The sequence below is a fragment of the Orcinus orca genome, chromosome 2 (assembly GCF_937001465.1).
Source record: "Orcinus orca chromosome 2, mOrcOrc1.1, whole genome shotgun sequence".
Taxonomy (NCBI): Eukaryota; Metazoa; Chordata; class Mammalia; order Artiodactyla; family Delphinidae; genus Orcinus; species Orcinus orca.
In genome coordinates this window covers 75,004,129-75,029,495 of record NC_064560.1, presented here as the reverse complement: position 1 = coordinate 75,029,495, position 25,367 = coordinate 75,004,129, and the positions used below count along the sequence as shown (strand labels likewise).

Sequence of the window (25,367 nt, the reverse complement as noted above, 5' to 3'; positions counted from 1 at the left end):
AGGCCAATATCACTGATGAACATAGATGCAATAATCTGCAACAAAATACTAGCAAACAGAATCCAACAGCACATTAAAAGGACCATACACCAGGATCAAGTTGGGTTTATCCCAGGAATGCAAGAATTCTTCGATATACGCAAATCAGTGTGATACACCACATTAACAAACTGAAGGAAAAAACCACATGATAATCTCAACAGATGCAGGAAAAGCTTTCCACAAAATTCAACACCCATTTATGAAAAAAACTCTCCAGAAAGTAGGCAAAGAAGGAACCTACCTCAACATAATAAAGGCCATATATGACAAACCCCCAGAAAACATTGTTCTCAATGGTGAAAAACTGAAACCATTTCTTCTAAGATCAGGAAGAAGACAAGGTTGCCCACTCTCACCGCTATTATTCAACATAGTTTTGGAAGTTTTTGCCACAGCAATCAGAGAAGAAAAAGAAATAAAAGGAATCCAACTCAGAAAAGAAGTAGAACTGTCACTGTTTGCAGATGACACGATACTATACATAGAGAACCCTAAAGACGCTACCAGAAAACTACTAGAGCTAATCAGTGAATTTGGTAAAGTAGCAGGATACAAAATTAATGCACAGAAATCTCTTGCATTCCTATACATGAATGATGAAAAATCTGAAAGAGAAACTAAGGAAACACTCCCATTTACCACTGCAACAAAAAGAATAAAATACCTCGGAATAAACCTACCTAAGGAGACAAAAGTCCTGTATGCAGAAAACTATAAGACACCGATGAAAGAAATTAATGATGATACAAACAGATGGAGAGAGATACCATGACTTGGATTGGAAGAATCAACAGTGTGAAAATGACTATACTACTCAAAGCAATCTAGAGATCAGTGCAATCCCTATCAAACCACCAATGGCATTTTTCACAGAACTAGAACAAAAAATTTCACAATATGTATGGAAACACAAAAGACCCTGAATAGCCAAAGCAATCTTCAGAAAGAAAAATGGAGCTGGAGGAATCAGGCTCCCGGACTTCAGACTATACTACAAAGCTACAGTAATCAAGACAATATGGTACTGGCGCAAAAACAGAAATATAGATCAATGGAACAGGATAGAAAGCCCAGAGATAAACCCATGCACATATGGTCATCTTATCTTTGATAAAGGAGGCAAGAATATGCAATGGAGAAAAGACAGCCTCTTCAATAAGTGGTGCTGGGAAAACTGGATAGCTACATGTAAAAGAATGAAATTAGAACACTTCCTAATACCATAAACAAAAACAAAAACAAAAACAAACTCAAAATGGATTAAAGACCTAATGTAAGGCCAGACACTATAAAACTCTTAGAGGAAAACATAGGCAGAACACTCTATGACATAAATCACAGCAAGATACTTTTTGACCCACCTCCTAGAGAAATGGAAATAAAAACAAACAAATGGGACCTAATGAAACTTAAAAGCTTTTGTACAGCAAAGGAAACCATAAAGAAGAAATGACAACCTCAGAATGGGAGCAAATATTGCAAATGAAGCAACTGACAAAGGATTAATCTCCAAAATATACAAGCAGCTCATGCAGCTCAATATCAAAAAAACCCCAACCCAATCCAAAAATGGGCAGAAGACCTAAATAGACATTTCTCCAAAGAAGATATACAGATTGCCAAACACATGAAAAGGATGGTCAACATCACTAATCATTAGAGAAATGAAAATCAAAAACCACAGTGAGGTGTCACCTCACACCAGTCAGAATGGCCATCATCAAAAAATCTATGAACAATAAAGCCTGGAGAGGGTGTGGAGAAAAGGGAACCCTCTCCCACTGATGGTGTGAATGTAAGTTGATACAGCCACTATGGACAACAATATGGAGGTTCCTTAGAAAACTAAAAATAGAACTACTGTATGAACCAGCAATACCACTACTGAGCATATACCCTGAGAAAACCATAATTCAAAAAGAGACATGTACCACAATGTTCACTGTAGCACTATTTACAACAGCCAGGACATGGAACCAAGCTAAGTGTCCAATGACAAATGAATGCATAAAGAAGATGTGGCACATCTATACAATGGAATATTACTCAGCCATAAAATGAAACGAAATTGAGTTATTTGTAGTGAAATGAATGGACCCAGCGTCTCTTATACAGAGTGAAGTCAGAAAGAGAAAAACAAATACCATATGCTAACACATAAATATGGAATCTAAAAAAAAAATGGTTCTGATGAATCTAGGGGCAGGGGAGGAATAAAGATGCAGACGTAGTGAATGGACCTGAGGACACGTGGAGGGGTAAGGGTAAGCTGGGATGAAGTGAGAGAGTAGCACTGACATATATACACTACCAAATGTAAAACAGATAGCTATGGGAAGCAGCTGCATGGCACAGGGATGTCAGCTCCGTGCTTTGTGACCACCTAGAGGGGTGGGATAGGGAGATTAGGCGGGAGGCACAAGAGGGAGGGGATATGGGGATATATGCATACATATAGCTGATTCATTTTGTTATAGAGCAAAAACTAACACAGCATTGTAAAGCAATTATATTCCAATAAAGAGGTTAAAAAAGAACAAAAACAAACATGGGTCACTGTCCACGTGAAGCCTGTAGAGGTCATATGATCTTCGCATGAAGACTGCTTTCTTACCACCGCAGTCTGGCTTGACTTGGTTTTGACCCTTTCTTCAAAACTCTGAGGTGGTTTAGTTGCAAATCTGATACACTGGTGTTTTGCCCTCATTTTTGAAGATATTTTTTATGGATATAGAATTCTAACTTGGATTCCAACTCCTTTTTCCCCAGCACATTTAGGATATCATTTCACTGACTACAGGTTTCATTTGCTGTTGTTTAGAATCAGTCAGCACTCCTTTGAAGATAATGTGTTTAAATTTTTCTCTATCATTTGTTTTCTGCAGTTTCATTGTAATATGTCTATGTAGAGATTAAAAGCGTTTTTAACTCTGCCTGGGATTTGTTGGGCTTCTTAAATCTGAGAACTATAGACTCTCATTAATCCTGGAAAATTCTGTCATTATCTTTTCAAATATTGCCTCTGCCCCATTCTCTTTCCTCCAGGAATGCCAGTTAAATTTAGGCTAGAATTTCTAAACAATCCTCCTTTTCTCTCAACCTCTTGGTATTTTCCACCTTTTCATCTCTTTGTGTTGCATTATAGATAATTTCTTCTTTCAGTTCACAAATTTCCTGTTCAGCTATGTCAAATATACTTGCAATGTCTACTAAGATTCTAATTTTGGCTATTATATTTTTTTCATTTCCAGAAGTATTTCATTCTTTTCAAGTCTGCTATATCACTTGTTTTATAATTTCTTGTTTCATACAGACATTTGCAAGCTTTTAAAAAATTAAAACATAGTAAGTGAAATTGCTTATAATCTATGTATAATAATAGCAGTATCTGAAATACTTAGGTATCAGTTTCTGCTATTTCTTGCTGCATCTTGCTTATTGTGCCTTGTTTTATGTTTGGTCATCTCTGTATGACAGATGCTCAATGGCCTTGAAAGGTTACTTGAAGATTTTTGATACCTACAATAAGGTGCGTTTATTCAAAAAGGATATATATTTGCTTCATCGAGGTAACTGGGGTACTACTTTTCTCAGACTTCTTGTGTTATATTCCTTTGGTTTGTGATTCTGCACAATGCTGGTAACTTATTTTACAACCTCTCAGAGATAGGTTCTCCTTCTTTCTTTTCTTTTTCTCCTCTTTGCCCTATCTGGTCAGCACAAAAGAATTCTCCTGGCAGTCCTTTGCAAGTAGGGAAAAGGCAGTGAGCTTCCCTCTTCCTGAGGTCCCAGCTTGATGTCCAAGCAATCAATTAGAAGCAATCAATTAGACTCAGAAACCTAGAAGTAATAAGTGTCCTCTTGCCTCTGAATCCACCGAAACCTGAAGCTTAGTTTTTTAACTGTTTTATCCAAATGGGCAAATGATTCAGGGTAGCCAGAGCTTTAAACACTTCTTTACCTTTTAGGTTCTAACATTTTCTTAGATTTTGGCCTGGCATATTCCTTAACAGTTCTTTGATGCTAAAACAAAGTTTTTGTACAACTCATCAAGCGTTTTTAGTTGTCTTCAGTTGAAGAATTGGTCCAGATAACCTGGCCCAACGTTACTGAAATTTAAAAAGTCAACATTTTTAGGAAAAGATGAGCCAAGTATTTTTTAATGACACCCGTAAAGTTGTTTTTTGATTTTTTTTTGTTTTTTTAAAGTTAAATGTTGAAAAGAATTCTACATTTTCCAGAGTTCCACCGTCAACTTCCCCCAAAAGAAACAAAGAGCTACCAGCAAATTCCACTCATGGTGAGATACCCAAGAGAAATGAAAATATGTCCATACAAAAACTTGTACACAAGTTTCACAGTAACATTTTCACAACACTCAAGAAGTGAAACAACCCAATGTTCCTAATTGATGAATGGATAAGCAAAATGTGGTATATCTATACAATGAAATATTATTTAACCATGGAATGAAGTACTAATGCATGCCACAATATGAATGAACCTTGAAAACATTATGCTAAATCAAAGAAACCAGTTACAAAAGACCACATATTAAATAATTCCATTTATATGAAATATCCAGAACAGGCAAATCCATAGATACAAGAAGTAGATTACTGGCTGCCACCATGGGGGAGGAGGGGGAAGGGGAACTGGGAAATGAATGGATACCAAGTTTCTTTTTGGATTGATGAAAATATTCTGGAATTAGCATTCATGGTTGTACAAACTTGTGAATGTTCTAAAAATCACTAACTGTATAATTTAAAATGGTGAATTTTATGGTCTGTGAATATCTCAATAAAAAGAACAAAAAATGTTAATGTTAATCTCAAGTATGTCTATAATACCCACTGTGGTAGCAACACAAAGTTGCCTCATTGAGCATTCAATTTCACATAATGAAAGATACCTGAGGCAATGATTTATAAAAATACCAAGTAGTGTGAAAGTACTTCATGCAGCTTACTAAAAACTTTGGAAATGTTTATTACTATCATTATGAATAATCATCACATTGGAATTTGTACTTATTGAGTCCTACATCCAGGTATATTAAGATTATCAACTGGGCATATACCCTGAGAAAACTGTAATTCAAAAAGAGTCATGTACCACAATGTTCACTGCAGCACTATTTACAACAGCCAGGACATGGAAGCAACCTAACTGTCCATCGACAGATGAATGGATAAAGAAGATGTGGCACATCTATACAATGGAATATAAGCCATAAAAAGAAACGAAATTGAGTTATTTGTAGTGAGGTGGATGGACCTAGAGTCTGTCATACAGAGTTAAGTCAGAAAGAGAAAAACAGATACTGTATGCTAACACAGATATATGGAATGTAAAAAAAAATGGTTCTGATGAATCTAGGGGCAGGAGAGGAATAAAGACACAGACATAGAGAATGGACTTGAGGACACGGAGAGGGGGAAGCGTAAGCTGGGACAAAGTGAGAGAGTAACATTGATATATATACACTACCAAATGTAAAATAGATAGCTAGCGGGAAGCAGCTGCATAGCACAGGGAGATCAGCTCGGTGCTTTGGGACCACTTAGAGGGGTGGGATAAGGAGGGTGGAAGGGAGACGCAAGAGGGACGGGATATACGTATGCATACAGCTGATTCACCTTGTTATACAGCAGAAACTAACATAACATTGTAAAGCAATTATACTCCAATAAAGATGTTAAAAAAAAATGAACCGAACTATATGAAACAAAAGCCGATAAAATCTATGAAAACCTTCTTTATATTGCAAAGGAAACTAGAAAGATAATACAACTTCCCATCTCTGAATTATTTTCTTTTACATAGCAGCTGTTTATTCAGATGAACATAAGCTGATGAACACTATCTTGGAAGGGAGGGAGGGAGGGAGGGAGAAGGAAGGGAGGGAGGGAGGGAGGGAGAAGGAAGGGAGGGAGGGAGGGAGGGAGAAGGAAGGGAGGGAGGGAGGGAAGGAACGAAGGAGGGAGGGAGGGAGGGAGGAAGGGAGGAAGGAAGGAAGGAAGGGAGGGAGGGAGGGAGGGAAGAAAAAACCCTTCTATGATTAAACAGTAATCTGCTCTACTATAAAACATGTTTTGGAATGCAAATTAGCTCATATGAAACTGATAAACAGAGAATGATGTCAGTATAATAAAGAAGTCACTTTGGTTCATTGGTGATTTTTCCTAGGAAAGGGGAGCCAGGAAAGAGGGAACAGCATCACAACCTTCAGGAGGAAAGGAGAATGTCCTCCTGACAGCAGGAACATTTATCTGTATTATAAGAAAATTTTAAACGAGGGCTTCAGAGGAGTACTCCCAGCCTTGTTGCAGGTTCCCATGCCCGCTTTAATGTTAACCCCCCCTTCCCCCCATGGCTCATTGCTACATTGCCATCTGTACTGTCCTAAAACTCACTATCTCCATCCTAATTAAAGTGCTGCCAGCATTTCCATTCAAGTAATTAATTTGGTGAATTTATCATACCAACTCTTGTCATCACTAGCTTCACTAAGGTGCCTCACTGAGCAGTTCAAACTATCTTCTCAATTACTAATTAGTTTTAGTTTATGTTGGTGCTCAGAACACAAAGTTGCATAGGTTTTGCAGTCTGTAAAAATTTTCAGGAATGCATAAACTGCACTACACCGGAAGCACTTGTACTTTTTTCTTTTAAAGTCTGTTTACCTGTCTGAAAGCTGGAAGTTATATATACTGGGAGGAGATGTGGAAGATGGAGAGATACTGAAACAAAGGCATCGTTTCCAGTGTTACAGAGCGAAGGAAATCACATCCTGTTCATTCTTGAGCTTTATTTCCACTTAAAGATACTTTATGTTTTTGTCCTTATTAGCTTTGGGTAACGTTTGATGGATTTTTAAGAGTATCATAAATGAATTAACACTGAAGTGAGCAACACTGCTTTTAGTTCAGTTTTATAGGTCACTATTAAGCCATGTGTTGGATCTGTGGGAATCCACCAGGAAGAATACTAATGCTGTTTCTCAAAGTCTTTGCGTTAAAGGATCTACAGTCTTTCAAAGAGATCCAGCGTTCCCCAACCCAGTCCACGGCCTGTTAGGAACCAGGCTGCACAGCAGGAGGTAAGCAGCAGACTAGGGAGTGAAGCTTCATCTGCTGCTCCCTATTGCTTGCATTACCGCCTGAACCATCCCCCACGCCCGCCCCCGTGGAAAAACTGTCTTCCACAGAACTGGTCCCTGGTGCCAAAAAGGTTGGGGACCACTGAGATAGACCCAAGACTTTCAAGAGAACATTATTTAAGTCTTGGTTTTGTCATTATGTACTGGTATGATCTTGGACAAGTTCTTTACTTTGTTTGGACCCCAGCTTCCTTATCAATTAAATAAAGTACAGAACTGGGCTTCCCTGGTGGCGCAGTGGTTGAGAGTCCGCCTGCCAATGCAGGGGACACGGGTTCGTGCCCCGGTCTGGGGAGATCCCACATGCCGCGGAGCGGCTAGGCCCGTGAGCCATGGCCGCTGAGCCTGCGCATCCAGAGCCTGTGCCCCGCAACGGGAGAGGCCACAACAGTGAGAGGCCCGCGTACCGCAAAAAAATAAATAAAGTACAGAACTAGATCAAGGTTTCCAAACCTCTTCATAACACAAACTCCTTTTCACAATAATTTTGGTCATTCTGTCATTTTTGCATAATAATAATGAAGTGATTTTAAGTACAAATACTTTAAATTGCTGTATTAAAGGAGATCACATTGTACAGATTATTTATAAAATAGTATTTGACCATATTCACATTATGGTCAAATTCTAAACATTTCCTTTTCTACAAACGGTGTACTCAAAATTTTTATAGCTCAATTAAGAAAAAGTGTCATCTGTGAATACATTACACACTTTAGAACACAGCCTAAATGCCCACTTTAATCCCTCTTCCCCATTCAAACCAACTGGAATAGCATTCATCATCATACAAATCTCAACATTACTAAAAAGCTACCATAATTAAGAGGTGAGGTAACAGTCTATTTTTAAAACTATAAACTTCTTTTAAAATGTTAATTATCTGCTGCCAGATGAGTATTCTTACAACAACTATTTGACTGCCTAAACTTTTAAACACTTCTAACAGCTGCCCAATGCCCACAGGACAAATATCAAATGTTACAGCCTGGTATTCAAGGCATTCCATCAACTATACCCAATCTGTTTCTTCCTTACCTTTATTATTCCCCTATGCAAACTCTCTATTCCACAGAAATTTTGTGTATGATATGAATATTGGTTTATATTTTTCTATATGCATACTGCACATATATGCATACTGCATGTATACTGCATGTCTGCCTTAGCTACCTTTATATAAGAGAACTGAAATACAACTTAGACTATAGATATATCTCACTTTTCAGGCATACCCATAACATTGTTAAATACAATGAGTACTCTACAGCTTTTGCTCTAAATGAGCTTCCAGCTCTAATACTAATATAATATTTATATGCTGAATGGTTATTATTTGGTGGTAAACATCAAAATCTTCGGATTCTAAGTGCCTTGAATCCATACTGAAGTGTATCCAACAAAGGGACTTCTGAAGTAAGATAATAAAATAGCCACACATAATCCTGTTAGAAAAACAGAAGAAATATGGCCAGTTACCACCATATTCCCAGTGTCCAGTACAATGCCTCATATATATGATAAATATCAGTTCAATAAATTAAAAAATGAAGAAATAATGCATTACATTCAATACTTTTCTCTTCACTTCTCTTCAGCCCCTTTCAAAAAAATTACAATGCAATTCTAACAGAATTTACAGCTTGGGAAGTGCAAGAGAGTCAGTAAAACCGCAGGCAGGTATTCTATTAGGCTCTTTCAGTAGGCACCCAAACCTTCAGGAGAAAGTCAAAGGTATTATACGTCTCTTCGGAATCTGGTTTACTTCTCAGGTTTTAGCTATTTCCACTCTTCACACTACACTACAGCTGTTCATAGCTGATTTTAATTCCATAAAATAAGTATGCTATGCCTCATTTCCTACTTTCCACATAAGCTGTCCCCCCTGACCTATAACACCTTTCTTCTAACCCCTTTTCTCTCTCCAACCCTATCCTTTAAAGGACTCAGGTGATGGTGTCACCTCTAGAGGAAGTTTTCTCTGACCATTCTCCCAATCCTCTGTACCCTCCTTTTCTCACTGGTCAAAAATTTGGTCAATGTATCAAAGAACTTCCTGAGAAAAAAAGAACAATTTATCTCATCCTAAGTACTAAAACATTCAATCCATGACACATAGGGACATAAAAAGGATACAAAAGTATTCATCAATAATCACAAGAAATGCATTACAGAAATGTGAGCCATATTATGAAGTGATATATATATATATATATATATATATATATATATCACCCTTTTCACCCATGAACTCCTGTTTATATATCAGCAACATCAATCTCTGATGGAGAAAAACCTGACCTCAAGAAAATAAAAATCACACGTAGAGATGCATAGTTCCTTATAAAAAGCACATAAATGAAAACCAATAATTGTATGATAAATAATAATATTCAAATACATAGCAAAATGAAAAGAGTAAAACTGAAATTGTAAGAGCTACGGTGATTGCTGTGTGAGGTGATGGTGCAGGACATGTGGGAAGAGGAGGAGGGCCATGAGGATTTCGTGCCTCACCCTGTGAATCACCATCCTGCTGCTTCAGGCTCTGTTAGGAATAAAAGAGCAGGGCAGGGGGCTGGAGGTGGAGGAAAGCTTTGTCTTGTCTTCAGATGTTTCATTATTTTTTCCCTTTCCCTGCCGCTCCACTGCAGCCCTGTAAAACATTAGGCAAGCCTCTTAAACACTCCCTGTCTGTTCCATTCCTCATCTGTAACATGGGGAGAAAAAAACTGATTGGCTCAAGAAGCTCTGTGAGGACATAATAATCCTGTCAGAAAACCTAAACATAATCATGCCTCCAAATTCTGTAACTAGATGATCTCAGGAGACAAAAGTCATTTCTTTCTTTTTTGCTCAGCTGAGGAACTGGAGTCCATCTCCCCACCCATCCCCACCAGACCCCCTAAATACACTCAAAGAAGCACGTATAACCCATGAAGAATTGAATCGAAAGGTCACCCATTAAAAATGTGTTCCCTAGTTTGCAATTCACACCAAATCAGCATACTACTTTGAATTGCTCTTTAGAAGGTCTTAAAAGTTGCAATTTGTGCTTGCTCACTGCTTGAAATTATTTCAGAGGATAGTCTTAGGGATAAAAATATTTTAAAAGCTGGATAACCACTGCCAAGACATTGCATGCTAACTTGAAGCTTTTAGTCTCACTGCACTTGGGACAAGTTACTTCAAGTTAATACAAGATTGCTTAGGCCTCATCTCAAAAGTTTCTGATTCAGTAGGTCTGAGGTGGGGCCCAAGAACTTAGATTTCTAACAAGTGCTCTGGTGATCCTGATGCTGCTGCTCAAGGCACCACACTTTGAGAACTATTGATTTTAAATAATGTACTCCTGGCATGATCACTTTTACTACCAGCTGTTTTTATTTAGTAATTGATAGATGCATCTTATATTGATTCCCTATCTTCCTTTGAGATATTATTTCCAAATTCCTTTGTAATCTGAAAGCAGGGAAGAACTATTAAGACTCAAAAAAGCAGATTTTCTCTTCCTTTAGAACACAAATTATCATCATCTTACTTCATTTATCACTGTGCCTCAATTTCCTCAACTACAAAATGGGGATAATTAGAGGGATTCAATAATATAATAAGATAATAAGATAATATAAATAAAAGCCCTGGGAAGAGTACCAGGTCATAATAAGTACTTGATAAATGTTGTATATTATTCTTGTTGCAATTACTTCACTAATTTTCTGTTCATTATTGAGGAAAACTTATTCATGTTTACTATATGTTATACATTACTGGTATATGTATAAAATCTTATCTATTTATGGTGAAATGTCCCAGAGCTCCAATGGATTCGGTAAACTGGGGAACAAAGGGAGGGGGTAATGTTAAAGACCTAGGTTCTAATCCCAGTTTTCCCACTAAATTGCTACATGATTCTGGGCAAGTCAAACCCTAGTCTCAATTTCTGCTTCTGAAAAAGCTTACCTTGGATATGAAGATCAAATGAGGTAATGCAAGTGAAAAAATAATAATAATTTAAGTACCGTAGTACTCCTGTGGTGAAGAAAATACCTCTATTTGGGAACAGTTCACAAGATATTAATAAGAGATATAACTGGCCATGGCCCCTGTATTTACATCCTTAAATGACAGCACAATGATCTGAATCACCACACAAGCTATTTACTGAATGTCCAATGCCACCAAGTCACTATTTTAAATATATAATGCTATTTTAAATATATTATGAGCAGATATATTTAATATTTCAAATATTATTGCAAAGTGAAAGAAAAGTAGATACAAAAGTAATCTCAGGCATTTATTGTGTAGCGGCTGCTAATGTCCTCACTTCATGCCTTTAGCATAATTTTTATTTTGATGCAGAACCCTTGTATTGGTTCTAGGCTTCTATTCAGTATAAATTCAAAGTGAATGAATAATGGCAACTAATTAGATTGGTGATTTTCATTTCTAGTTTCTAATACTCTAGGACATATCTAATGTTCTTATAAAATTGCATAATACAGTTCACAAGTTTTTAAATCAATTTACTGAAAAGAAGATTTGGGGGTTATAACATTTTCTTTGTACATTTCAATTAAATTACTACCTTTTGTAGGAGCAAACAAAAATCAGCCACCTTTCTTTGTGTCAATGCTTACCAACATAAAAAGATACAATGTATATCTTTGATGTTTCCTAATGAACTATAGGGAATAAAGTAGTAAACCTCATTTTTTGAAAGGAATATATTCCTGAAAAGCAGTACACAAACATTTTCAAATAAAATGTCATTTTAACTGCAGCAGTGATACTCCCCTTTCAAAGAAATCCAGTTATGAAGTCTCTTACAAAGTTTACCCCAATGACAATCTCCTAATTTACCAATGTGTAAATTTCCATTTTCATGTATTTAGCTTTCTCAACACAGGAGATATATACATCCAAGACATTGCAGACCTTGATTTAAAATACCTAAATGCAATTTAAAATATGTAAATGCTGTTGATTAAAAAAAACCAAAGCTATACAGAAAAAATTCTTATCAACTACAATTAAAATGTTAAAACTGATTAAAATTTTAAGAGACTAGTTTTAAAATATAAATAATATGAAACAAGGAAAAGCAAAGATAGAAAACACCACTCTGTAGACGTATTTCTAATACCTGTGGTTAAAAATACCTGTAGATCAATGTGAGCATCATGTATTCCTCTGTTTATCATCACAATATTCAAATACCAACTACTTTTACTTTTACTATATTATATTTATTCTATGGTGCTCCCAGAAAACATATTAGATCTAATTCCACAGGCAAAAACATGTGCATCCTTATGCCATGGACTATGCAGATGTGGTTAACAATACAGGGCACCCATCCCTCTTCTCTCCACAGTACATCCCAAAAGGGCCTGTGTGTAGGATCCAGCAGAATAGAAATATTGGTACATCTACAGAAGACTCCATTTTAATATATGTAAGATTATGTCAAAGAATATTTTAGTTCTGGGGGAAAGCAAAATCCTGCCAATTTTAAAGACTAACATATATGCAACAGGAAATGGGTGAATTCAGGTTAGAGGCCTTATGAAAGCTGTTCACAAAATTTTCAGTTAGTTTCACTGTTGGTCATATTGCATAAGGAAACACTCTAAAGTAGATCACTTATAGTTGTTCATGCCTCCATTTATTGTTGATGTACTCAGCGAATGAGTACATCATGAGATGGCTCAAGAGTCCGGAACCAATTTGTTAGAGGTTTAATATAAAATCTTCCATTGGTAAAAGTGTATCTCAATGTTTTACAAAACTGTAGGTAGGAGAAAAAAAGAAGTCTCGTGGCTTGAATTAGAAATCTCTAAATAATATCACTTTGCAGAGTCCCTGGCATGCAGAAGTTCCTCAAATATTTTTGTCAAATGAACAAATGCACATCAACAAGTTTGCTTCCAATTACTACAACGGTTTGAAAGGAAACTATATGTAAAAGGAAAAAATACTTAAAATGATATTCTAAAAATATCCTTAAATAAGATATTTGTAAAGCACTTAGAAAGTGGCCCATAGGAAGCTTTATACAAGCATTTGTCATTACTCTTATCCTGTTAATTTAGTTTGGTTCACAACAATCTTGGTAGCTGCATTAGCATAAAGTCATCACCACAACTGATAAAAAGAACTCAGGTATGTATGCACTACTAGTGAGGATGTAGTTGCATCACCTTTACATGTGGAATAAAGACCATCTTACAAGGGTAACCACTACTGTCTTATAATGAAGATTAACTCAGTAAGACATTAACATACAAGAAAGGTGAATTAAGCCTTATAATTTTATCCTACCACAACAAATTAAATCCCTTATAATCCAATATTTTCTGTCTTGTATTTACATAATGTGTCTTATATTTATATAATTCAGAACTTCAAAAAGAGCTACTGGTAAGGTTCATGTTCATTTATATCTAAGAAATTCAATTAAAAAAATAAAACATCAAAATGGCAATTGATGGCAATTTGCTTCATACTAAAGCAAACTATAATATAGGAGAGTGCTAAAAAATGTTTGGGATTTACTCTCTTACACTTTGACTGCTGACCACAACAGAGATGAAGACTGAGGTAGTCTGAAAATTCTGTGAGGATTAAATCACACTATATTCTTCATATTCTCTAAGGAAGTAAACTTTAGGCTGTGCGAAGTACCCTCAACTTCCGGGGGCCAAGAACAACAACTGCTGCAATGAAAGAGCAGAGTAGTTAGGGTTAAGGAGGTGATTGCCTTCTATAATGAAACTAGCTTCAATACCTATTTGTTGACACTATTAAAGTAAACTCTATTTTTTTGTTTGACTTAAGGCAGTGGAGCTTTTGATAAGACACAGAGGTTTTTAAAATGTCATTTTAAACTAAACACCAGGGATACCTTCTATTTCAAGGAAAGCCCGTTACAAAGTCTCTTTATGAAGCTCACCCAAACCAAGATCCCCTAATTTACAAAATTACGATTCAAAATGCATTATGATACATAACCGGGAGTCTACTAAGCAGTTTATATGGCACATAAGTGATAAGATATACCATAAAAGCTAAATGATATAAAATAACTTACAATTGATTAAAACACAACTGTGCTAAGGAGTTTGGCTAAAGATGTAACCATGTAATTTAACTGAAGTGATCAACAAAAGCAAGGTCAAAAGCTTCATAAACACTGGAGTGAGCCACTCAAATAAAATGGTGGGAAAATCAAGCAACAGAGGAATTGTAGCTCTAATTATACTACACTTTTACTTTTCATTTCAAACAATTAATTGCTAAAAATTAAGTATTTTTCTAATAAAAGTAGCAGAATTTTTTTTTGCAGTAACAATCAATCACTGTCCAAAAAGGCATGGCTAAGGTAGAAAAATATAGGGGAAATTTAAAATGCATTTTCAGAACTATAACATAATCTGTGGAGGCAAATAAATCAGATTCCTATACAATAAAGTATATTTCTCTATCTTAATTTCAATTTCTCAAATAAAATCTAAATTTGGACTTCTTCTTTTATGGCTAGTTCTGAATCATTTCCCATGATTTCAGTACTTTAAGCAAGGAAATCTCTAATTTATTGAAACAGTTTTCTAATATTACAAAACTAAGTAAACATTATGTCTTTTCAAGCAGCGAAAAAAAAAATCCATTTCGAACAAAAATAAAACCTCGAAATATAAACAAAAAAGATAAAAGTAAATAAGAATGCTAGTTTAAAATATTAGAAATATACATAGAAAGTTATCTTTTATAAGATTTTTGCAACAGAAAATAGTTGAAGGGGAAAGTATATTGGTTCTCCTTTTTGAAGGTTTTGTCTTAAAACACTTTCTGAATAGACTGAAATCATTCTATAAAACTCCTTTTCTTATTTTCACTTAATTAGGTTGGTAGAACTATGAGAGATACCAAAGGGCAACAGATTAAAAAAAATAATGAGGCAATCCTCCCCCCACAACCAAAGTACTATTAACAAAATAGAAATAATATTTACATCATTCCCTTCCATTTCATTAGTGTTTAAAGTTGTGGGTAGTCACTGAGGTAACGAAATAATTAAGACATGTTAAAACTATAACTTCATACTGTCTAAAGTGATAGTTTCTTATAATATTAATTTAAAAAGTCATACAAAATAAATAATCATAGATGAAATGTTAGATTATACTGATGTATATAGTACAACAGCCTAGTTTATTTTTTCTCAATGATTAGGATATGCTTATAACATAAATGGGTCATCATATAGCAATAATTAGACCCTTCTAAGAAACAATTCAGAGAAAAGCTATATCTATAACCGATTTATATTTTGAATATAAAAAGCAACCTGACAGTTAAAGTTATTAAATCAAGATTTAATTATTATCTACAATTCAGGCATTACTAGATATGTTACCTCAACAATATCCGAGTTGGTTCTGCTTTCATGAGGTTCATTATATTCTGTATACTTGAGAAGAACTTTGTCCATATCAGTGCTGGCATACTGAAACAGTTTGTTAGAGCTGTTGAAAATGATGAGTGCTATTTCACAGTCACAGAGCACACTAAGTTCATAGGCTTTCTTCATTAATCCAAACTTTCTCTTTGTAAAAGTGACCTAGACAATCCAAAAAAAAAAAGTATATTTTTATTACAAGTTATTAGTAGTACTTGAATACAGGCTACCTGAAGATGAGGTCTCTTTTAACACTGAGTCTGATTTCAAAGCTGAAAAAGGTTCCTAGCTTCATACTCCACGTGAGTCTTCTTCCCCAATTTGCCAAAGGCCTACAATCCTACATATATCCTGTACCTCCAAGGGCTCTAATAGAGCAGTCTCCTGAGGAGGCTTCCTTTATCCTTGGTTGCCACTCTGCTGCAGTGGGCAAAGAACCAGAGAAGGAAACAGTTGATCAGTGGCCCCTTATCATCCAGGTTAAAATGGCATTAGAAAACCAAGTCCCACCTCAAGTAATCCATTCATTACTCAGACTTTAATCCCTAAACAACAAAGTACATCCACTAATCTAATTTATACTTCTCCTCCTTCCCAAGCTCTTCTACTGCACCCACTGAAATTCAGTCTAGATCAGCAAATTCCCCAATGTCCTCAAATTCTTCTTTGAATATTTCTTTCTCTAACTGAAACATGTCACCTGAAGCCCTCTCAAATAGAGACTAATTAGTTTGTTTTTAAATACTACATCTCCTGTACTCAAGGGTCTGGAAGATATGTCCTTTTTGCTCCCCATTCTCTCCTCAATTTTCCTTCTTCTCTAAAAACCCCAGATATCCTGAAGCTCAAGCCATGAAATTTATACCACCCCAAAACTCTTTGTGGTGACCCCTGGTCACTCTCCCTCTCCCTCATGCACTGATAAGTATCACATAACTACTTCTCATTCTAATCCTGCTCTTATCTCTGGTGACTTCAGCATCTGTGTAAAAAATTAGTGCAAATACCTTAGCCTCTCAGTTCCTTTATCTCCCAACCTCCAAAATGATCAACCACCACCACATGTCAAGCACTCCTACTGCCATACCTTAACTCTGCCATAAACAATAATCACATCACCTCCAAAATCTCAATTTCACGCATTCCACTTTGCCTTCTATGCAACTCTCCTATTTTGTATTATCTCTCCAGAAATTCTTTAACCTTCATCAAGTCCTCCAATCCATTTACCTCACCACTTTGTTACTATCTACATATTCTCATGCCCTTTCTTCTCTCTTTAGATTCCATGGGCCATCACTATTTTTCACTTCTACTCTTCTCTCATTAACATACTTGCTTAGCACAGCCCCAACCAAGTATTGACCCCCCATACATTTACCCAATTATCCTTTTATCTTTATGCAAGTAGCTGACAATTACTGGGAATATTAAGTGTGCGTGCACACTCACACCCACATCCCCCTTGTGTTTCTGAACTGATGACCATAAATCTCAACTAACACTTAACATTGCTTGACATTGTAACTTGGCTTATTTGTCCCATTATCCCATTCTCCAGGTCAGATACTTCCTACCTTCTCTCCCTCAAATCAACTCTCCACTGATAACCTTGCCTCAAACCATTGAGAAAACAGAAATCAGCAGCAACTATCTCACTTCCCATCACCAAATCTATCAATTCAATTGTTTCATCTGTACTTTTCCACACTCTCCCTTCTCTGCTGTCATTATTGACATCTTTGTTCCTATTCCTTTCCATATGCTACACTCTCTTCCCTCATCATGGTTTCCCTCCTATCAAAGACCACAAGCTTAGAAACATGCTCTAGCATCTCCTTTGACTCCACGCTACCCCTTCAGTTACCACCCCTTCTCTTCACCCCTCTTTCTGCTCTACTTCAGAGTAAAAATGTTTGAAAGAAACGTCTATAGTTGGTGGCTCTAACTTCTCATCACCTATTCTCTCCTCAACCTTACTGCAATCAGACATCCAGTCCCCAGATTCCACTAAGACTTGTCAATATCATTACAGTGACCTTCAATTTATGTGATTAAAGTCAATAGTCATTTTTTTTCTTACCTTACTATACATCTCGTTTGACAAAGCTGACCATATTCTCACTCTTCAAACATTTTCTTTTCCAGTTGTTTACGGCACAACACTGCCCTGGTGTTCCTCCTACTTCAGTGACTGCTTCCTCTCAGCTTTTAGAGTTATATCCTCTTCCTCTGCTCAGCCTCTACCCACTGAAGTGCCTGTGAGCTTTAGTCTTGGGCTCCCTTCTCCTCTTTACCCCCACAGTCCTTGCTAGGTAATTGCAGCCAGCCTCATGATTTTAAAAGCAACAAATATGCTCTTTCCACAGTCTTCTTCATTTCAGCAAATGGAATCGTCATCCATTCAAACAAAACCAAATAATATCTAAGAGTTATCCTTGATCCCTCTTATCACAATAATCTACCCTACCAATCCTTCAGCAAATTGTTTTAGCTCCACCTCTAAAACATATCCCAAATCTATCCACTTCTATCTACACCACTATATCGCCCTAGGTTAAGTTACATAATCGCTCATGTGTATTATTTATATAATCACCTTATTATTTTTTTTACATCTTTATTGGATTATAATTGCTTTACAATGATGTGTTAGTTTCTGCTTTATAACAAAATGAATCAGTTATACATATACATATGTTCCCATATCTCCTCCCTCTTGCGTCTCCCTCCCTCCCACCCTCCCTATCCCACCCACCCAGGTGGTCACAAAGCACCGAGCTGATCTCCCTGTGCTATGCTGCTGCTTCTTATTAGATTTCCTGCTTTACCTATTGTACCCCACAGTATATTTGCCACACACCTGACAGAGTGATATATTTGAAACATAAATCAAAATGTGTAAGTAGGAGTTTAGAGTTTTTCACTGCACTGAAAGTAATAACCAAACTCATTAAGGAAACAGAATAAATGATCTGGCCTCAAACTATGTGACCTTATTTCTCATCACTCTCTCTTACACCCATCATGCTGCACTGGCGTGTGCGTGTGTATACATGTGCATGTGTTTTCCTTAACCAGAAGCTACTTTCCACCTTAGGAACTTTGCTATCTTCCCTCTCTGTGGAACACTTTCACACCATATCTTTCTAATGGTTCCTTCCCTCTCCTTTTAAAACTAAATCTCTCATCTTTATTTAATCTTTTAAACAAGTCCTTACAATATAAATACACAAATATATGACTTTATATGAATGCATCTATGGAATATAATGTGTTTTGCTTGCCTCCCTATTTTCCCTTGCACCAACATAAACCTCTTAACACACATTTTCAACTTAGTATTTTTCATTCCACACTTTTGTATAAGACCATATAATCATATACACATTTAGATGTATACACATACGAGAGATCTTGTCAGCATTTTACAAAACTGGAACTCTTGTCAGTTTTATTTTGTTTTACTCATTTAACTACACCTTGTGGATATGTCTCTAAGTCAAATGGTATAGTTCTAAGGTACTCTTTTGAATAATTTCATAATTTTTTCATATAAATGTTACTACTCTTTTGCTAGGTGCAAAATAAAAATCTCGTTTCTGTAATATGAATTTTCCTAACTAGCAGTGATTAAACATCTCTTTTTTATATTTGTTGCCATTTGAGATTTGCTTCTTCTAAGCTGCCCATATTTTGATCATTTTCTTATTTTATAAATTGTTTATTACTTGTCTGAGAGCTCCTTGTACAGGTATATTAACCATGTTTTATACTTTTCCAAATTTCTCAATTATATATTACCTTTGTTTACATATCTGTCATTTAAAAGTTTTAAATTTTTATAAACTGATTGTATTACTGTTCTTCAAAATCTTGGCAGTTATTATACCACTGTAAGAATATAGTGAATATGAGAATACCACTATTAAAACACACTATTTTAAAACAATGAAATCAAAATCATTTATATTTTGAGATGCACCCAGATGTACTTGCTGCATTAAAAATTTGAATTCAGCAAAGGTGCAGTTAGAAAACGTTTTACCTTACTCCTAGTAACTGGAGAAAATGACAATCAGCAAAGGAAAGCATTTATTGCAAGAATAATTCCTACTCTAGTCAAAGACTTTCAAAATAAGTGAGATATGAACAAGACATGAGACAGGTAATACTGCTTCAGAATATCTAATAAGCATGCCTGAAGAAAATTCTCTAAAACAAAAACTTAAGTTCACTAACAGTAAAATTAGGACAAACCCTGTTGTCCTTTCCAAAAATACTTATACAAAATATTTCTCTGAAGTTATCTATTAGAAGGAGTTGAAGGATGGAGTTAGTGGAGGAGACCTAGCTTATAACAACCTCCTCTCCTCCATTCCTCCAGCTTACTCCAACTAGAGTAAGATCAAAAAGAGTTTTTTCAGTAACTAGAAAGATTTGCACAAAATACACTTACGTTTCAACAGTGAAGCCAAAGACATAACAGTGAAAACTACAATCTTAGTATTTTACTTTCAAGCTTCATAAATTAAATCTTTTTATTTTATCTATAAGTGCTTAAGTCTATTTTTACTCTGGTTTATTGCTAACAATTTATAACAATAGTAATATAAAATTAACTTTGTATTCTTATAAATTTGTCATCCTTTTATATTTTGAAATAATTTCAAACATACAGAGAAGTTTCAAAAAGTAGTACAAGTGAGGAGATATGGGGATACATGTATATGTAGAGCTGATTCACTTTGTTATAAAGCAGTAACTAACACACCATTGTAAAGCAAACTCTAATAAAGGTGTTTAAAAAAAAAGTAGTACAAAACTTTCAAATATCCTTCTACCAAATTACCTGTTAACATTTTACCACATTTTCATTCTCTAAACACACGTAAGTTTTTCTCTGAACCCTCTGGACTAAGCTGCAGGTTATAAGGTCCCTTTGCCCCTAAATACTGTCTTAAAAACAAGGACAAATATAATTATCAAAATAAAAAACCAACATGGAGATACAGCACTATTATCTAATATATAAACCTTATTCAAATTTCTCAATTTTCCCACTAATTTCCTTCATAGGGGAAAAAAAATGGTTTGCTTTTTTTTCTCCTTCTAGCACAGAATCCAATCCAGGATCATATGGTGCATTTAACTGCATCCTGTTTAATTTGAAACACTTTCTCAGTCTTTGTTTTTCAGGACCTTGGCACTTTTGCAGAATACAGGTCATTTACATTGTGGTATGTATCTCAATTTGGCTTTGTCTTGTTTCTTTCTGATTATATTCAGATTGTACATTTTGGACAGGAATAGTTTAGAAGCAATGTGTCCTCAATACATCCCATGAAAATCCACGTATCTATTTACCCCCTAAATAGTATTGTTAGCTTGATTAAGGTAGTGTCTGCCAGTTTTTCCCCCCCAGCAAAGCTACTATTTTCCCCCTATAATTAGTAAGTATATTGTGAAGATCTCTATGAAAATATTCTGTTTTCTCATCAAACTTTAACAAACTGATTTTTGCATCCACTGATGAATACTGCCTGAAAAATTATTACCATGATGGTTGTCAAATGGGAATTTTCTAATTCCATTACATTTTCTATCTACATTTACTAACTGGCATTTTACTGTGAGAGTTTTCCTTTCCCTTCATTCATTCATTCATTTATGTCAGCAACAACTCATGGATTCTTATTTTATTCTATGGGTTATAATTCATTCGTATCTTTACTCATTCTGATGTTCAAATTGTCTTTTATTTCAGCAGTGAGAGATCCTCTATGTCGGCTTCCTGTGTCCATTTGACATGCTCCCAGTATTCTTTGAACTTCCTGGCACAGTCAAATGTTCCAGGCTCTTCCTGTTCTTTCCCTGCCCCAGTCCTAGAATCAGCCATTTCACCAGGAAGCTCTGATTCCTTTGGTAGAGAACTGTATTTAGAAACTAAGATATGGAGGCTAAGTTACTCGGGTGTCACTGTTTCTGGGCCCTCTCAACAGACAGAACTAGTAGATATGTATACGTACACACATACACAAACACACTTCAATATCTGTTTCTATTTTTATCAAAATATATTAAAATCCATGGTACTTCCAATTCTAATTCTACATCATAGGGTTTACCACAGGCTTCTCCCTTTCCATAGCTCTAACTCCCTTCTCTGACAGTAAGAAACCCAGCTCCCATTATCCACAATACACTTACTTATTTGCTCATTCTTAGATTACACTTTAAGTAGTTTTCAAATTGCTAAGCCACACTATGAAAAACAAACCTACCATCTAGAAACAAAAGACAGTTCTCTTATCGATACTCTGAAGGACTGGGTCAAGAGATAAATGCATACATAATTTTGGTAAGATATCGTCAAATACCGTCCCCTCAAATTGCTATACCAATCTGTATTCCCATCTGCAATGCACAGGACTGCCTACTTCTTCACAGCCTTACTATACTTTCATTAATAACAGTATTTAGGGCTATGAATTTTCTTCTGATTCCTACATTAAATATATTCCATAAATATGGATGTGTACTATTTTCTTATTTTTAGAAATTATGTTATTTTAGTTATATATTTCCCTTTTTACCCAGAAGTTGTTAGACTGGCATCAAACTTTTCAAAAAAGAAATTCTTATGTAGAATTAGCTTTCAAAAAAACCATTAAACAAAATTAATTTCTGGTTTTACTACATGGTAATCGGCGTATGTTTGTAATATTCTCCTTTATTGAATTTACTGGTGTTTCTTTGGTTAGGTAATATATGATCAATTTTGGTGAATGCTCTTTGTACCCTTATATACTCTATTTTCTAAGTGTAGTGTTCAACATATCACTTAAAGTCAATTTTATTGATTATGCTGTTTAGATCTGGTTTAGATCATCAGTTATTTTTTGTCCATTTGATCTATTTCATACTAAGACTACTATGTTTAAGTATCTTATTACTAGTTTGCTTCCATTTATGTTTCTTTGTATCTCTTTCAGTTTCTGCTTGATAAAGGTAGTATTTAGTATACCATTATTCCTAATTCTTACATCTTCAAGGTGAATTACAGCTTTCAGCACTAAAAAGTATCTTTCTTTGCCCCATTTAATGCTTTTCTGTCTACAATCCTACATCATCTAATATCAGGATTATAACCTGTTTTCTCATTGTTTTCATTTGTCTGGTATACCTTTTCCCATACCTTTACTTTTAGTCTTTCTGATTATTCCATTTTAGGTGTGTCTCTTTCTGCCTATATTTGGAGCTTGTGAACTAAACTGGAAATGTTTTTTCTTTTAATAAACAGTCCCATTCACATTTATTGATATGACTGATAATGCTTAGAGATTTCACTGTCATTTTAATACTTTAATAAATATTTAATGCTTATACATATTATGTATATTTCCTTTTTTTTCCCCTCTCTCTAAATGAGGTGTTTTCTTTGCTCCTTTATTTTAAAAAAATTTAACAAAGATTAGCATTTTTGTTCTAGTGGTTACCTTTGTAGTTACAGCTTTTAAAAATGCCCTTGGTCTCCTGTTTTCATGTTTAATCTTTCACTATCTGATGTGTCAAATCTTAATGATATTCTTTAACTCCCTCCTATTGCCTAAACAATAACCAGTGTGCTTATTCTACTTTCCTCTTTCCCTGTCCTTTCTTACCATGTCTCAGTTGCCTTATTTCTATTTTATCACAATAAAGTAACATATAATAAATAATATATAACACATTATTCTTCCACCCCTGCCCCCACTGTTGCTTTAGGCTAAAATCTATAGTTAAGTATATTAAATGTTGATCATGTATTTTTTTGTTTATTTCCTCAGACATCTCTCAGTTGTATGAAGCTTATCCTCTACTAGATTGTACACTAACAGCTCATAAGTACAGAATTCCCTGAGCTCTAGTATGCTTAAAACTTGCTTTTATAATCTTTGTATTTGAATACAGCTTGACTGCAAATGAAATCTTTGCTTCAGACTTTTTTCCCTGCATTTTTTGAAAATGCTGCTCTCCTGTTGCCTTGTGCTTTATTATCTCGATTTTGCAAAATTCGATGCCAGTCTAATTCTCTGCACTTATAAATTTGTTGTTGTTTTATACCTAGAAGCCCTGATTTTTTTTTATCTTAAAATCCAATAGTTTCAGTAGGATATGTATCAGAGTTGATCTCTGCAGGTCCACCTAATCCTTGGCATCTTACTTTCTCTCTTATTTATGAAAACTTTAATTATAGTTTAAATATTAGTTCTATGGTTTTGTTTTTCTTCTTCAGGGACTGCAATTATACATAAGTTCGATCTTCTTTATCTATCTACCTTTTCAACCACTTCTCTCAAACCCTTTGAAATTACTTATCTCATTTTCATTCATTTACTTGTTTCCCTGCCTTCCTTCAATCACTATTAAGGTTTCATTTGAATCTATTATTCCTTGGTCACTTTGTAATTTAGTCTTTGTTTTGATATGACTTTATCTTTTTTTTTCTGGAGTTCAATCACTTTCTGTTTCATCCATGCTTTAAAAAAAAAAATCCACTTCCATTCTTAGTATTTCAAAATTCTGAATCATGATTTTTTTGTCTGTAACATTCCTAAATACTTGTTTAAGGAAATTTATTGCAGGTTGGAAAGTCATATAGCAATTTTTTCCCATTTTTTCATTGTTGGGGGAACAATCTTATCACCCAAATAGTAGTAAATATCATTTTGTTTTCTTCTTTATAATAGTATATATAGGAGAATACTGCTTGCATCACTGTATTTCTATGGAAAGAACAAACAGTGGGGAGTGGTTTAAAATATTCTTAGTTCAAGATCACCTCTCCTTCTAAAGGAGTTAAGTATGGTCCCTTTAATGGAAGGCTTTGAGGGGGGGGTACTGGCAGTGGGGAGAAGACCTTTGTGCCCTTTGATAAATAAATATATATATATATTTATATATATTTGCATATTCTTTTGTCTTGAAGGATATATACATATATCCATTTGTATATATCCACATATTCATTTCCATTCAACTAGCATTCTCCAAAGAGTACCTCTGCCTTCCTTTTTACCCTCTTCTCCCTCAAATAGTTACCTTTTCAAGACTATATATAATACTTCCTTGAACACTACATACATTTAAGTTCTTTCTTTACCTGTGGTCTCTTCTGACCTACAAATAGTATTTTTCAGAATTTTTGGACTTAGGGTAGAATTCCTCTTTTTGGTAGTGATTTCAAATCAATCTTAAGATAGCTACAAGGTTTCCTCTTCTCCTTTCCCACATACTTTTTCCTGATGTATGCTTGCTCACCTCAAAGACTTACAGTAGAAGTTCAAGAAACAGCACACTGTGACTTGGTAATAATTTTCTACTTGGAGGTAATGTAAAATTCAGATATGCTTTGCCTTCTAGTTGTGCCAAGATTGTAGGTTTTATTTGTTCTTGTTTTTCTGTATCTATTTTTGAAGAAATTATGTTGGAAGAGTCAGGATTAATGCAGCCACCATTCCTTTAATTACTAAGAATTCCTCCTATAAATTTGAATCTTTGTTTTGCAACAGGCTTAAAAATTTTTTACTTGAAACATATTAAACATTTAATTTCATTTTATTTTAAATATTATGAAATTTTAAAAATATCAGTATTAATAAAGCTATTTCAGTATCAGGCAAAATAAACATAAATTTTATCTTTATTAAAAAA

The 25,367-nt window shown here is 35.0% G+C and overlaps 1 protein-coding gene across 14 annotated transcripts in view; it reads right to left on the bottom strand.

The window, feature by feature from the left end:
• The window catches only part of MEF2A (myocyte enhancer factor 2A), a 174,867-nt gene that overhangs the window by 61,648 nt on the left and 87,852 nt on the right, over nt 1-25,367 (bottom strand). For all 14 annotated transcript variants that reach the window (XM_033431440.2, XM_033431442.2, XM_033431438.2 and 11 more), the window contains one exon: nt 15,630-15,833. In XM_033431440.2, the coding sequence (XP_033287331.1) occupies nt 15,630-15,833 (204 nt within the window). The remainder of the gene's footprint in view (nt 1-15,629; nt 15,834-25,367) is intronic.